Raw genomic sequence first — 16,198 nt, 5'->3', positions numbered from 1 at the left:
TGCATCTTGTGAAACACTTAAATACTTCATGCTCTAGTTACCGGGAAATGAGGAGTGGAACTGAGCAGCCACGTAGACTTCAGCTTTCACAGAAACTTTCTATCAGACTCACTTCTCTCCTTCCTCCCAAGCCCTTCCATAGACAAGGGTACTTCAGAGACACTTCTAAATCCCGATGTAGCAGTGCAACTGCCACTACCAGAAAAACTTCCATCGCTCCTCGCTCCTTGGCATGGAGGACCCACACTAGAGCGCATCCCCGGCTCTAGGGACACCCAACTGCAGGAAATATCTTCCAGAGCAAGTTTAGGGGGAGGGGGGGAAATGCATTCTGCCACAACTGTGTTACAGTGGGTAAGGCCCAACTGCTCTCAGTGCGTTATCATTTATGAAACCTGAGTTTGAATCCCTCAACTGGATTTTGCCATGCTTGCTTTGGTACTCCAGTTTACCTCATTCCTGATCCCCTCCCACTGACAAATATAGTGAGAGCTGTTGACAACAGCTGCTGTTGCCCTATCCCATGGGCTAGGGTGTTGCTCCCATTTCAAACACACAACTAGGACAACCTGATGATTCGGGAGGACTCCGTCCTTCTACTTTACCATCAGCAAGCAAAAGGATTCAGTTTTAGGGGAGGAAAGCTGTTCTTCCAACAGGAAAAAAGAGGCCAATCCACAAACACATCTTCAGACCCTCTGGGAAGCATGCTGGATGTCACAACAATCCAGTCCCTTCCAGCCTATCCAGTGTTAGAGGAAACATCCTGATACACACAATTCCAGCCCCAACGAGCCTCCCCAACACCATGCCAAGTGAGCTAAGATCGACGACGTGGGAAAAGGAAACACCACCACCAGAAGAAGAAAATCAGCAATAACAACCCAAAAAGAAAAAGAGCTGAGATTAAATTCCGACTAGCCTCAGTCAGTTTCTAGGAGTACCAGTGGAAGTAAACCCTTAAACCGCATCTGTAGTTCGGTAAGGCACTACGAGGGAATGATGTAAAACTAAGACTGTGACAGCTGTAATGGCTGTGCCGAGGAACACACCACAGAAAGAAGGCAGCATCTGCACACACACACACGCACACACGTACATACATACCTGGACAATCACATTTCTTACATGCCTATGTTATATCACTTTTCTTTGTGCAATCACATTGAGGAATAATCTATTGGTATCGTTGAAGTTCAACACAAAAGAGTAAAAAGGGTGTATGACCTGTAGAGTGCTACATTCTACCGGGGGCAGCTAAAATGTCTCCTCCTATACTAAAACGGCTAGGGATTAAAAGGAAAACTTCCAGATAAAACAAAAGAAAACAAAACTGAAATCCAACATACATTATTAGAGATCTCATTTAGGAACAGAATTTCTCAGGGATTTATCCAGTGTGTTCAAGGAAAGGGTAAAAAACAACCCCATTGCTTCTGATCTTGACCAGCACTGCGTGGCCTGTTTTGCCCACATATGTTTAAGCAAATCAGCCTTGAATCAGAATTTAAGAGTGCTGAGACAACATCTCCTCCTCCTCCCTCAGCCTTCTTTAGCCACTTTCTATTTCCAGAAGAACCCCAAAGCCTCTTGTGTGCTTTGGGATACAGAGACCACAGCCAAAAATGGGGCAAAACCCTTTGAAATGCTGGATAAATCCCTAATCCACACACCTACTGGATTAAATGCCTAATGGATTTTATTTTAGGTGTTCTGGACAACAAATTTCTAAATGTAGCTCACTATTGGATGAAAATAACCTTTAAAAGTCTATTGGTGAAGTTCTTCAATACACAGGACCCGCTGGAGGGTCCTTCTGCTTCTCTCTCTCTAGTTTGGTGCAGAATGGTTGGGTTTTGTGTTTTGTTTGTTTGGGTTTGTTGTTTTTTTTTGTGGTTTTATATTTTTTTCTGTTCTTTTTTTTTTTTTCTTTCCATTTTCTTTTTTTTTTTTTCTTTTTTAAATAAAAAGTGTAGAATTGGTTCTCCCCTTTTTTTCCTCTTTCTCGCTTCTTCCTGAAAGTCTCCTTCGTTCAAGTTTCCCACGAGCCTCCCATTGCATTGTTATTTGTCACGTTCTTCAGTACAAAAGCAGCCGCCTCACTCCCCCGTGGCGGGCACGTCTCTTGCTCCTTATTCCAGTGTTTAGATGTAAGGGTACTGGTTGACCTTGGTGGGGCTCAGTGGGTATCCAGTGTAGACTGTGGAGGCTGGAGAAGCACTGATATAGGTCTGATGGGCAAACTGAGCCTGGTACTGACTCGGGTGGATGGTGGGCGAGGGCAGAACCCGTGGGCCCATGCTGACGGGGACTTGGTGGACGATGCTGGCAGGGTAGGTGGTGTGCTGCACAGCGTGCCGTGCAGACCCTTGAGAGGCCACCAGGTGTGCGACGGTGCCCGTGGAGCCCAGGGCGGCCGGGGTGGTGTATGTGTAGAGGTGGGGTTGGGTGGGCAGGTGAGCAGCGGCAGCCGCGGCCAAGTGAGGATGAACTGTACCGTGGCTGGGACTATTGTGCGGGAAAGAGTACGGGGCCTGAGCTATCGTTGGAGTGATGTAGGCTTGCTGTCTCCGATGACTCCCTGTGCGATCACTCGTGATGTGCTGCTGGGCCTGGATAAAGACAGCAATAGTGATAACCGGTTACAAGACAAGAGATGGCTCTTCACATCCTCAGTGGTGCCTGGGGGCCACCCCATAAAACTGGGACAGCTTCGGGAAAGTCCCCAGCTCTTCTCCTGACATCCTCAGCATCACCATAATCTTCCCTCGGGAACAGGTGATGGCAAAGGGTCCCTCCCAAGCCTAGCAAGACCCTGTAGCCTTACATGTACACCACAATGGCCTCTAAACTGAGAGCAGAATTCCCCGCTGTGAGTCACGACCTGCTAACACAGCTCCCACGGCTTGGGTCCTAAGAACACTTCCACAACTCCAATCACTCGCACAACACATAGCTTTCGTTACTGAACTCTGATGGCATAATACAGTGCATGGATATCTCAGGGGAATTAAATCACCTAGCTACACCTGAAACAGGCCATTGATTTTTGTTCAGTTTGGGTCTTTGAGGTTATCATTTCCAGGAGAAGTAAAATAACTACTTTATTTTTTAAAGATAAAACTCTGCTCGATCAGATCCTGCAGGTGCCTGGCGCCCTCATCTAATCAGCTGTGATTAGTTTAGCACAGGCAACTTCTTTTAGCGGGACAGTAACAATGTCCTTTTTCAGAGATCTCTTCAGGTGCCATGGAATTCTATCAGACATTTATAATTATGGTGTAGCGAGAATATTAAATAACAAAAAAAAAAGTAGGAATTAGAAGGCAGGAAGAGCATCACTCCATGTTATTTCCTTCCAGTTTTCCAACTCTTTCCATCCTTTTAAGAGCTCCCTGTGCTCTAACTAGTTTAAAATATGGCAGCTACACCTCTCCTCTACTCTTGGAAACAGCATCTCACCCACTGCCTCCATTTTTACTGGCTTTTATTTCAAGCTAGTTCAAATTTCAACTAAATTTTGAGGGGAGGGGACATTTTTTCTCCTACAAATTATTTTGTTTTAACCCAGTTCTGCTCTGGAAGCAAACAGGCACTGTTCTTTGAGCTCTCCAGACATTCTCCTCTGGAAAGAGGATAACTGCTGTAACTTCCCTACTCATCACCTCACTTCAGGAAGAAGGAGGACCCAGGTGCAGTCTGTGACAAGGGCGTTATTTAATTAAGCTCCTGGAGAGTCCCCTGGGCATTCAGATCACAACATCTTGAGAACCGCCTGATACCAAGCAATGGGATTTTGTTCAGGTCTCAGCCCAGATTTATCATGGAATGGATCAAACCCGTTATGCAACAAGTGGTCATGTTTATGCTTAGAGGTTTGGTTTTGCCTTGTCACATCTGATGGAGACCTTCCTTGAAAGATACTCTCCCTGTACTTACCTACAGCTACAGAGACTTCAGACTTCCCTACACAGCCCTGTTTCACCACCTTGTGTCTGTGCAACTGCACCCTCCTCTCTTACACCATTCCCACTCACACTCTTAGATCATTTGACTTCCAAACACATGTTAAGAATACTACCAGCCCACTCACAGCTGGGATCTGCACTGCCTCTACTGCCAGAGCTAGAAGATCAAGCTCTGCAATGAAGCTGAAATGAGTCCATCAAACTCAATACGAGGCCCAACTATCATTAGGTTAGAAAAGGACAGCCCACACTGGAGCAGCAGTGGGTTGCAGCTGGGTGATACATCACCAAAATCTGTCTCAATTGACTTACCTGGCTTAGATTAAGAGGCTGTTGCTGCTGGAAATGTGCTCCTGGTCGCTGCTGCCTATAGGCAACGGCTCCAGACGAGCTCCCTGAAGAGTGACCGCTGGTGGAGGTCACGGTGCTGGAGGACTTGGACTTGTAGGAGGATGAGTGGTGACTGGTGGTGACTGTGCCAGGAAAGGAAACACATTTGTAGCTTACATCACATTCTTTAATTGCTCACCCTACCTTTTCCTCACTGAGTCTCCTCCAGAGTGGCTTTGAGGAGGAGACATAAAACAGAAGCAGGATAAGAAAATGGTTTCTCTTAAGAGATACCTCAGCAGTACTTCTTATACTCAAACCAGACTGTCATCCTAGAGGCAGACAAGCAGATCTGGACCCCAAACTGGCCCTGGAGAAGGCTTTACAGATCCTTCAGAAGTGTGAGAAACTGTTCTGCCAGTAGAACTGTATGATGCAGGTACAAATCCCAAAGAGAGGAAGGAAAGTACACTGTGCACAGCACAAAAAAAGCCCTGGCTTGACTGACCTCATGGTGAGTAGGAAGGGAGGGAGAGCGAGCTAGTGGGGAGCTCACCCTCTGAGCCTTCGTGTTCACCAGCAGTGCATCAAAAGAAAAGACTGTCAAATAACACAACGCCAATTGCTTTGGGCCAAACTTCAACATAAGCCCCTTTTCAACATATTATACTATCTAATACTGCAGAGGCTTTGGATGAGCAAACCTCATCAGTCCACAGTGAAGATGCTGGGGAATTGTTCTTCCCAGAAACATCAATAAGTTCGGGTGAAAATGCACATGTGTTTTCAATCTTTTATGTGTTGTAAAGTAAACCTATGGAAAGGCAGGGAAGCAAAGGTTCACACTTGCATTTGGGAGCCTTTCCTTTCAAATGTTGAGCTAAAAACTGCATTCTGCTCTTGGGTTTGCACAGAAGTAACTAGGAGTAACACTTGCCCCCATGACTCCTGAATGTACCAAGGCACATAAGCAATGCAATACGGCTCCCAAGAACAGATGTGTCACTTGAGAGCAGGGCAGGAGCACGGTTTCTTTGGAAAACAAAACAAACAAACAAACAAAATGAAACTGAACAATGAGATTCTTCCAAGATAAATCATTTATTTCTTACTAATTCTCTTGACGGAAGAGGTGCAATTTACCTGGTGCCAGGCTATCACACTCTACCAACACCTCACTGGCCTGGGTTTTCAGTGGTGGCACGATGATCGTTCGGGGGTTCCCACTGCAGTGAGTCTCTGGAACCCCTTTGGTGTCGTATGTGTTCCCGTTATTCTGTCCTGCGCGATGTTGCGCGGCGTAAGGGCTGTTGTTGCTGGAGGAATCGGAGTAGGGGGAATCATGCACAGTGACACAGCTGATGACGTTCTTCCTTTGCTTGGACAAGGTGCTGAAACACAAGCACACAAATGGAAACAGTGAATGGGGAACTACCGACTTGGAAGCTAGCAGAAGACTCTGCCCACGGCAGGCAAGCGCTGCAAAGGCAAAGCACTCCCTGCGGTCCTTCACCAGTTGGAGGCTGCTTATGCCAGATTCTGGGCTTCGAAATTCACTCATTACTATTCTAGGGAAGCCTTTGTGGAGGTCAAGGAGTGAGTAAGACATTGTGGATGGATCTTATATTCACACTGCTTAGAATAGCACTGAATCAGACTGCCAGATTTATTTTCGGCCTGCTTTTTATATACGTGTGCAGTAGAGACCCAGCACTTATACTATGCTTTGTTGCAAGTCTCACCACCCACACAAAAATGTGGTGGTTTCTCCCAGCCTTCCAGCAACGATTTAATAATAGATGCTACGGATTTTCATGATTAAATCCCATGAATCTATAAAATACACTCTTTTCTATTTACTAATATACTGCAGTGGGCATATATTTTCAAGAAGAATTTGAAACTGAGGAATGAATTAAGAAAAGACAAGCAAAGTATGTGTCGCCATACAGAAGCTCTGTCTTTTCTTCTCTTTTTCCAAATAAGCACTGGGTCTCCTGGCTCTCACATGGATTATCAAGGTCCTGCTGTAGCTAATCTATCTATGACATCAAAAAAGTGATTAAAAAGGAACATCAACACTTCCAAGATCAGTGCTAGAAGTTCATTATACTAGACTGCGCGAGTACAACTGGGATTTGCTCTGCTATTGTGCCTAATTACTCCTGATGGTTTCTCCTTCCTGTTATGAGCTTGTTTAGGGGGAGAAAGGGAGAGTAAAAAGGAGGAGGGAGGAAGGGGGATAGTGAAGATCTGCTTAAATGGCTCACATCCTTGACAGTGCACAGACCTTGACTACAGAAAATAGCTGCTATGTTTCACTGATTGCATTATGTTGTTATGGCAACTGAAGTTTTTAAAATGATGAAAAGAAATGGATAGCACATAAAAAGCTAAGTAATTAGGCTTAATGGTGGAAACAGCCCCAACAGAAACAGAAATGCCACGGAGAAAAAGGAATCCAACTCTTTAACTTTTTGAGTGCACACTTTACAAAGAGAGAAGTCCTTTTCCCATTGAGTCTCACCTCTGTTCTCTCACTCTGGCCAGTCCAGCCCAGGTCAGAGCTGATTAATCTGGTCTTAGTTTGTGATGGAACCAATTGTTCTCTAGTCTCAGCATCACTTCTTGCCCAGGGAAAGGCAGAGCATATAGTTAAAGTCAGAGTTGAAGAACATTTTTTTTTTTTCCTGAATTGTTTTTCACAGTGCTGAAGGATCAGTGGTGGGTTCCTCCAACTGTCCCACAGCCTCTCCAACAGCACTCGCATACTGCAGCTCACCAGGACTTGCAACCATCACCTATCTTTTCCATTAAAGTGCTGCACTCACAGACAAGTTACCATCATACAAACTTCTCCCGAGCTATCAGCACAGTCCTGCCATGGCTCAGAGTGGTCACAAAACCATGATGTTCTAGGCACCGTGAAAAACAACTCATGAGAGGCCCCAGCTATCCTAAGGCAGTGACAAAACAGGGCAAGCAGAGAAGGAGGGGAAGCTGTTGCACAAGAGTCTGAAAGCCGAAAGCAATGTTTGCAGGGTGGGTAAGGTAGATGACAGTGAACCCTTGTACTCTGGCATTCCTTAAGGAGCTGAGGAGTGCTGGATTAGGAGTGAAATGAACAACAAGCCATCTTAGACGGTAACTACTTTATGCAAAGAAAGACATAGCAGTTTGGATACGGTGCTACAAAAGAAGAATATTAAGCCAATAAAAATGACTAATATTGCATCAATATTCCTCTCTCCTTCAGTAGAAATGCCTGTAATCATACATTTATGAGTATTCACACTGCTTGCCCTTTGCAGCTACCCTTGGCTGCCAGTTGGGAAGAGAGATATATTCTCTGCCTCTGACAGTTATTGCATTTTATAAAGAAATATCAAGTCACTGAAGAGTTTTCTGACAACTGATAAGGTCTAGCTATTCTTTTACAGTCCCTTCCCTACAAAAGGGGCTGAGCTACTGAACTGGAAATACTTGCTCTCAGCTGATACTTGACATGGGAAAGGCTGAGCTGTAGAACTGGAAGGGCATTTTTCTGTGAAATCTGTGATATTTATTGTTTTAGAATGAGCATATTTTTCACCAACTTGACTGAAGTTCTGCCAAAGCAGGCACCATGAGGAGTCTTCTACAAAATATTATAGCTCTTTGGTTAAAAGAAGAAAATCTTTGGTTACACAAGTGACCCCAAACCTAAACCTTTCAAGAGAAAGGGACCTTAGCAAGATATTAAGCTCAGTTCATGCATGAAAACCTGAGAAGGACCTGAGCTATGGACCTGCCAGGACTTACGCAAGTGCTTAGCACAACTAATATGTGTCGTTCCACTGAAGTCAGCTGGACTATTCCCGGTAATGGAGCTAAAGCACATAGGTAAATATTTGCAGGATTAGGGCCAAAGTGATTAGCCTTTTGATTCAGCAGGCTGCATCATTTCAAGTGCAAGAGGAGTTCCACTGGAAGCAGTCGGATTTTTTTTTCTTTAGGAAAGGAAGCAACTGCAGTTCATGTTAGAGAATGCAGGGAAGTCAGTCGGGACTATTCACACGCTTGGAGTTAGGCACCTGCTGTACCACAGTCTGCCTGAGAGATTAAGGGTGGGAATTTCAAAAGCATCAAAGGCCCAACTCATGCTGAAAATCAGTTGATTCACAGGCTTAAAGATACATGTTAAGCTGAAACGGGGCTTTTGAAAATTCAGCCCAGAAGAGCTAGCATTCCCCCTTCTCAAATCCTTGATAACCGACAACTGTGCTCCTTTCAGCTCCCTCTGAAGACTCAGCTCCTCTCCTCACCTTGCAGAAATGCAGAAGTTATCTGTGTGGGGTCCAGGCTGACATACTGCCTTCCCTGCTCACAAACTATCAGGGCTGAGAGCTTATCATAGAATCGTAGAATCACAAGGTTGGAAAGGACCTAGAAGATCATCTAGTCCAACCATCCTCCCATTGCCGTAGCTACCACAAACCACTAAGCCATATGTCGTAGCTGTTATACCTGTTGACACAGCACTTGCCTACTCAGCAAGCTTACTGTATTCCTATAACTCAGCTACAGCTTTTGGGGATGTTTGTGCTTACACAGAAAAATACTATTAAAAGTCTTGCCCCCTTCCTATTAAGCTCACTCCAGTCCTGGTAATTGCTTTCCCTCCTGCAAGCACAGTAGCAGCAGCATACATGATTTAGTAGCACTGAGAGTCGGCGTGTGCTCCTGGTCAGCTTGTGTGCCTGCCTGCTTTGTGTGGGTAGGTGTATTTTAATTTTCCAGATGAGGGAGAGGGGAAAGATTACCAAAGTGGCATCAAATCCATCTACGCAGACTGAAAAGCAATAAGTTATGAAGGCTTTTTAACCCTTAGTGGCAGGAGCTGTATCCTCCCTTTCAGCATCTGGGAAACTAAGCATTGCCATGTAAGCTTATTACTTTACAAGTTGCAGACCATTCCCACTCAGTCCTGAAGGGTTTAAGCTCAAACTCGGGCACAAAGGAATCCATGTTCACTGACCGTGCAGACACAGAGCAGGTTAACACCCTCAGCACAGAGCAGAAGCAACCCTCAGAGAAACTCTCTAGCATATATCACCCTTGTGAGTGCATAGTGTGCTCACAAGACATGGATCCTTATTCCCCACAGTAAGGTAGGACGTCAAAGAAAAACCTGATGGAGGAAAGAGAAGATAGTTTGTGCACAGGTACAACAGGGCCAGAAATGAAGGTGGGCGTCCAGCATGCTAATGGAAAGGTGCCAAAGGTAGATGTTGAGAATGAAATGTAGGAGGAAATCGAGGGAAGAAAGATGCTGAATTAGGTGCTGAAGCCTTACACACTGTCTAAGTAATGAATGACATGAACAACATCAGCTGTTGCAAGTTAAGAGGAGATGATTTCTACTTGTTGGAAGCCAAGCTCAAAAACTTGTTATGTGACAGCATAACACAAACAAGGTCTTTTTTCACTGAAAATCTCAAGTTCCACCAGAATCCCCCCAAAACAACCAACTCAGAGTCTAGGAGAGGCAGCCTTCAGTGTGTGGTTCACACACAGATTTGCAGGCCCTTCAGGGTGGACGAAGCTATGGCAGCTGAGGCTTTTAGCTCTCATGCTCACTAAGATTGCCTCCTTTTTTGGGGAAAGAAGGTGACTGTCCCACATCTGTGCCACTGAATTGGTGTGCAAGTACACCACAATACATTAGTTTTTTGTTTCCATTCTCTGCAAACTTCAGAATATGAAACTTTTGAGTCTGTTGCTCAAGAATAATCCATCTATTCTAAGAAAGTATAGAGTCAGCCAACAAAAACTCACACCACCACTACAATCTCTCTCTTCACACTGAGATCTTATGCCATGCATAGCTCAGTGCTGGGAACATACCCTTCTCTGTGAAGCTCAACCTCCGTCCTGACCTGTTAATCTGCTCTCACTTCCTTTGTGTTGGTATGAAGTATTTATCAAGGACTACACTGAGGCCATTTTATTAGGGTAAATAGCTACATGCTGTAGCTATTTAAGTCAAATACATTGAATTGTTTAGCAGGTTGTAAAGGTCCTGCTGCTGATGGTTTGCTGACAGTGCTACTGTCTATCTCTGTTATTTTAGGTATTAGCTGCATGTTGGTGTGTCTTCTGGAGATGGAAGGCAGCAATCTTTTTACCAGATGATTGTGGTTAGTCAACGTATTGCTATGCAGAGTCAGCCTGTTATCACGCACAAGCATAACATAGCCACAATAGGCTAGATGTCAGCAGTGAACTCCAAGCGGTATTTTGACCCTCACATACACATCAGCAAGTTGGCAAAAACACCTGGATTGTGCCTGCCAGCAATTTCTGTGTGTAAGGGGAATGAATGCCCTCTGAAGTACGCTTTACCATCATCGCAGCAGAGGAAATAAGGTAAATAACTCACATTACCTGTGTGATGTGGTGTAGGGAGCCTGCTTTGGCAGGGGGGTTGGACTCGATGATCCTAGAGGTCCCTTCCAACCCCTACAATTCTGTGATTCTGTGATCAGCTACCACTCAGTTGTAAGACCCACACAAAGACTCTGTTGTATAGTTTACCATCTTAAGGAAAAAGAAAAAGATACAACCCCGCAGTTGTGTGGCAGTGAAGATGGTCAGTGAGGCTGAAACTAGGTCTGCCTACACATTAGCTGTGGTCAGCTTTCTTGAGAAGGCTCTGGGGAGGCCTCATTGTGGCCTTCCAGTACTCGAGAGGAGCATATAAACAGGAGTGTGAATGGCTGTTTACAAGGGTGGATAGTGATAGGACAAGGGGGAATGTTTTAACACTAAGATAGGAGGTTTAGTTTAGATATTAGGAGGCAGTTTTTCACACAGAGGGTGGTGACACACTGGAACAGGTTGCCCAAGGAGGTTGTGGATGCCCCATCCCTGGAGGCATTCAAGGCCAGGCTGGATGTGGCTCTGGGCAGCCTGGTCTGGTGGTTGGTGACCCTGCACATAGCAGGGGGGTTGAAACTAGATGGTGATTGTGCCATTCTATGATTCAATGCTTCTATGATTCTGTGATTCTTGCCTGGGAAGATGCTGATTACTGTGAAGGAAAGCCAAGCTGAAGAGATGTTATTTGTAATATCAGTGGCAGAGTGAACAGCAGAGAAGTGAGAGGCCTTCCTGCCTCTTCTGGGTATAACCTAAGTAAAAATAGTTTCATTCAGTCAAAATTTTCCCTTTTCATTTTGACTATTTCCATTTATTTTTCTTCTTTGTTTTTGGTTTGAAAAAAGAAAGTAGAAAAAAATCCAGGAAACCATCAAACAGAAGTCTTATTCTCAATTAGTTAATTCCCTGACACTTTGTTCCCCTTTAAAAAAATAGTCCAAACTCTTTGCAATTGTGAAGCTCCCTAAATTTCACCATGTTGGGGATATTACAAACAGAAGAGAAACAAACCACCAAAACAGCGGGGCAATGAAACATGTCAGTACATCCTGCAAAATACCCTGGTTTTGACAAACTCATTTTCACAGAATTGTAGGGGTTGGAAGGGACCTCTAGAGATCATCGAGTCCAACCCCCCTGCCAAAGCAGGCTCCCTACAACACGTCACACAGGTAGGCGTCCAGGCAGGTCTTGAATATCTCCAGAGAAGGAGACTCCACCACCTCCCTGGGCAGCCTGTTCCAGTGCTCCGTCACCCTCACCGTAAAGAAGTTCTTGCACACATTCGTGCGGAACTTCCTATGCTGAAGTTTCAGCCCATTGCCCCTAGTCCTGTCCCCACACACTACTGAAAAGAGATCAGCCTCGCCACTATAGCTCCCACACCTCAGGTATTTATAAACCCGGATCAAATCCCCTTTCAGCCTTCTTTTCTCAAGGCTAAACAGACCCAGTTCACTAAGTCTCTCTTTGTAGGGGAGATGCTCCAGGCCCTTCACCATCTTTGTGGCCCTCTGCTGGACTCTTTCCAAGAGATCCCTGTCTTTTTTGTACTGGGGAGCCCAGAACTGGACACAGTATTTTATTTTCTTTCACCAGGAATTTGACCCTGAAAACCCTTGACCGTATCAATGAGGATGGTTCCCAAGGAACTGTACCCGAGGTCTCTCCTCTGTAATTTCTGCCTGGGCACAGGGACGGGGCCCAGTAGATGGCCCTCTTTGACAAGGCTCCACTGAGCAGGTCCCCCAGAGCCCATCTTGCACCACCTCCTCAGCACCTTCAAACAACGGAACCGCAACATTTTCAGATGACTATTGATTTGCAGAAGATTACGACAAACTACACTCATCATCAGTGCAAAATACAGGTGAGCAAAGAACGAGTAAAATGCCGGCCTGCCTGCTCTGCCGTCTGGTACTGCCTAAACACTCCGTGTGAACATCTGCGTTTTTCATTAGGTAAAAGAAAATTCTGCCCGTATCACACTGAATTCTTCACATTTTTCTTTTGACAATAAAAAAAAGTTGCTTCTCCTGTACTAGAGAAGCTCTCCGGTATTAGTCTGGTAACACGGAAAAGCTTTTCTGTCAGACTAAATCCAAACCGCTACAGTAGGATCATGTTTTATCAGTGTTACCCATCTTTTTTAAACTGAGACTTACAAACTCACATCACTGAACCATCTCCTACTTCTCACAGCGACAAGCAGCTTTAATCTCTCCTCACTGAGCAATCAGTAAAGCAAACATTTTAGACTCGTGGGTCAAAGAGAAACTTGTAACCCCACAGGAAATAAGAGAAGGAACTGCTGCAGCAAATTCAGGAGTGGATCCAACTTCAATGAAGTTACTGCAAAGATGCCACTGCTATCAACGAGACAGGATCAGGCTGTTAACTCTGACCGATCAACCGCCATGTTATTTCCCTGCCCTAATCCAAGAAAGATAATACTGTTAGGCTGTCACTCAGAGCATGTTTCAAGTTATTCCTTACTTTTCACCCCCATACCACAGCTATTGCCCAGCAGCTTGATATTTGCATAAATATGAGTGGGACAACACATTCTTCGCACAGTTTCGTTTTAGACACAGTTGCAGATCCTGAACATTTGGGCACCTATTACCATAAAGCACGTACCTCACTGTTACTCCCATTTTCTTGTAAACAAAAACCACGTAAGAAAACCCGGAGGTGCTTCCCTAAATGATATGCTCTCAGTGGAAAAAAAGCGAACAAACAAACTCGTCTTTGGCTGGGACAAAGTTTGTTGGCATTAAGTGCTGACACAGCTTCCTTGATTGAAAGCGAGTGACTTTTACTCTGGCTGAAAATCTGGTTTTGGACCTATCCAGGTCAAAAGGCTCTGAGAAAGCTGATTTCACTCTCTCTGAGACTTTAATCCAAAATTCTCATTCTGGACATGCTTTTTTTTGTGTCTCTGCCCCTAGTACTCCACTCGCTCTGGTTATATCTACACAGGCAGCCTTACTGATTCTAGAATTACCCATGGCCATGTAAAATGTCTCTACATTGCTTAGGAATTAAATTTAGCTCTTTAGCTTTGGCCTCCCAGGAATGCTGTAGTTCTGGCAATTTGTATAGGTATGCCATATGGATAGAAAAAGTAGCCAGGGATCTCATCCTAGGCAGGAACGTGTCCTGAATATGATTTAGTCATATGAAAGCCCGTTTATTTACGTAAGTCTGGCCCCCCACCAGATCTTGGCCAAACATTCAAATACCCCACACTCCCAACTTGATTTCCAGACATTCTCCAGAACTTTGTTCTGCCTCTCTCCCTAGAGGGGAGCTGAGTGAAGCAACTGATCAGAGAGCAGCCAAGTTGAGGTGGAAGCGGCAACTGGAGGCCTACGTGGCCACAGGATCACAGCTCTTCCTTCCACCTCAGTCCAGGTTCAAGATGATACGCAGGTGGTACATGTAAGTACATGTATGAGATCTTTCAAAGCCTGGGATCACAGCACCATGGTGCTGCAAATAGCTTCCCTAACTCGTGAAACAGATATCTGCCTTCTTCGTGTTGCCTACCTTCACAGCCTTACTTTTCAGCAACTCTTATCTTGTTCTTCTTTTCCTTTAAGAGTCCTAGAAAAAGGGACTCCTTATTTAAGGGACTCGGTTATTTCTAGTCCCAATCTCCACTCTGAGCTTTATCTAACCCTTTCCAAAAACACACTTTCTTCTACCAAACTAAGGATTATTTATTTATTTATTTATTTATTTATTTTGAAGGTGAAAGATGTGATGGCTGTCATGTGATCAGTTCCCCATGATAATCATTTCAGCAATGGTGAGCTTAAATTTGAGATGCACTGAGCAATTTCTTCCTAGTGGGGATAGGAAAGCAGAGGTGGCTGATGATGGGCAGGTTGAAACTGTGGCTCTAGACACCTGAACTGAATATAGCTCCTCTTTACAGATTTTTAGCTCCTTGAGGCCAAATGCATCTCATCTGCTCTGTGCACATCTGCAGCATTCCACTTATCACTGCAGCACAGAGATGTAGAGATATAGATATCTATCTCCAGTGATTAAAGTAAAATCTGCCATGGAGCATGTCCTAAATAAGAAATAGTAATAACTCTCTCCTGGCAGTACCGGAGGGAGAAGGTTAAAAAACTCCCAGCTCAGTTACCCGCATAAAGATGGTATGATTATTCAGCTGTTTGCACAGCTACTTCTCTACAACTTATAAAACAGAGTGATATCCTCTGACTGGCATCAGATGGGGAATCTAGGGTGTCCGCATGTGATCAAAAGGTGCTGAAAAGACACTCCTGGAAAATGCACTCCTCTCTCATCCACAGTAGATGATCAGCAGTGGCAGCTGCCCTGTGCTGCACTGGTTATTTGGGTGAAATAATTCTCCGAGGAGCAAACTCTGTCACCGCAGTCTTTATAGCCTCATCTATGCCTCTCTGCAGCCAGTCAAAAAGCCATCAATTTCTGTCACTCCTATGACAACGGTTCTAGGGTGTTCTGGAAACACAACCAGAGCTGAGCAACCCTTGTACAAATGTATTTACTCTTACTGAGCACTTAAAACACAAACCTTCACTGTTTTCATGTTCTTTTAATGGAAAATACAAGGTATAGAAAGCATCATTTAATGCTCTGCTTGGTTTACTTAGAATAAATAAAATAGAAAAGGCCATTTCAAGCTACTCTCCTTCCAAACCTTTCTTACCACCTTTGTTTTAAAATAGCTATCTGACTTGAAGGGCTCATTATCGTAGATTTCTAAAAGCTCCTTTGAACAGCCCTTCAAAACACAGAAAACTATTATTTCCTCTTAGAGATGAGAAACTAAGGCACAGAGAGACTATGACACTTCTCCCAAGTCCACAGCAAACGTACAGAATGACGGGGAACACCAGCTAGGTCTGCAAAGACCTCTGCTAGAACCTTGGCTCCTCCATCACCTTTCCTCCCAAACTAAAGTCCCAGCTGTAACAACTGGGACCTTACAGCACTCTGCCTCTTTTTCTCACCCACAGAGAGGAGAGCTGCTGCTCACCTGGTGGGTGCATGCTTCTGCTCCTCCTCTTCATCGGTGTCGCTGCTGATAGTGATGACGCTCACTGCGGGGCTGGGGGTGTCGGGAATGATTATGGGCTGCCGCTGCCGCTCCCGCGTGGTGCTGGTGGCCACGTCACCCCAGCCGCAGGTGACGGCAGTGCTGCAGGCAGGGCTGTTGTGCACCATGGCACAGCGAGGAGGCGTGTTTTCCTTCACTCGTTTCGACCGCTGAGGCGAGCTGATGGACTGAGAGGACGAAACTTCGTAGGTGGATGCATTTCTGGAAATGGGAAAGGCTGTTAGTTGGTTAAATCTCAGCTTGCTCAATTGCCGTGCCTTTTGACTCCCAGCCTCTCATTCTCTCACGCTGACTTATGGAGTCTGGGAAAACTGCAAAATCGGCACCATCACCTTTCCAAAGGTCAGAGTGCCTCACA

At 45.0% G+C, this 16,198-nt stretch overlaps 1 protein-coding gene across 5 annotated transcripts in view; it reads right to left on the bottom strand.

The window, feature by feature from the left end:
• Window positions 1–1,961: 1,961 nt before the first annotated feature.
• Window positions 1,962–16,198, bottom strand: part of HIPK2 (homeodomain interacting protein kinase 2) — a 123,192-nt gene continuing 108,955 nt past the window's right edge. For all 5 annotated transcript variants that reach the window (XM_072326735.1, XM_072326739.1, XM_072326736.1 and 2 more), the window contains exons 12-15: window positions 15,760–16,041; window positions 5,442–5,689; window positions 4,281–4,441; window positions 1,962–2,612 (exon numbers count right to left, since the gene is read on the bottom strand). In XM_072326735.1, the coding sequence (XP_072182836.1) occupies window positions 2,145–2,612; window positions 4,281–4,441; window positions 5,442–5,689; window positions 15,760–16,041 (1,159 nt within the window). In that variant the 3' untranslated portion in view covers window positions 1,962–2,144. The remainder of the gene's footprint in view (window positions 2,613–4,280; window positions 4,442–5,441; window positions 5,690–15,759; window positions 16,042–16,198) is intronic.

Source organism: Excalfactoria chinensis, chromosome 1 (genome assembly GCF_039878825.1).
Source record: "Excalfactoria chinensis isolate bCotChi1 chromosome 1, bCotChi1.hap2, whole genome shotgun sequence".
Lineage (NCBI taxonomy): Eukaryota > Metazoa > Chordata > Aves > Galliformes > Phasianidae > Excalfactoria > Excalfactoria chinensis.
This window is presented reverse-complemented; position numbering and strand designations above follow the sequence as displayed.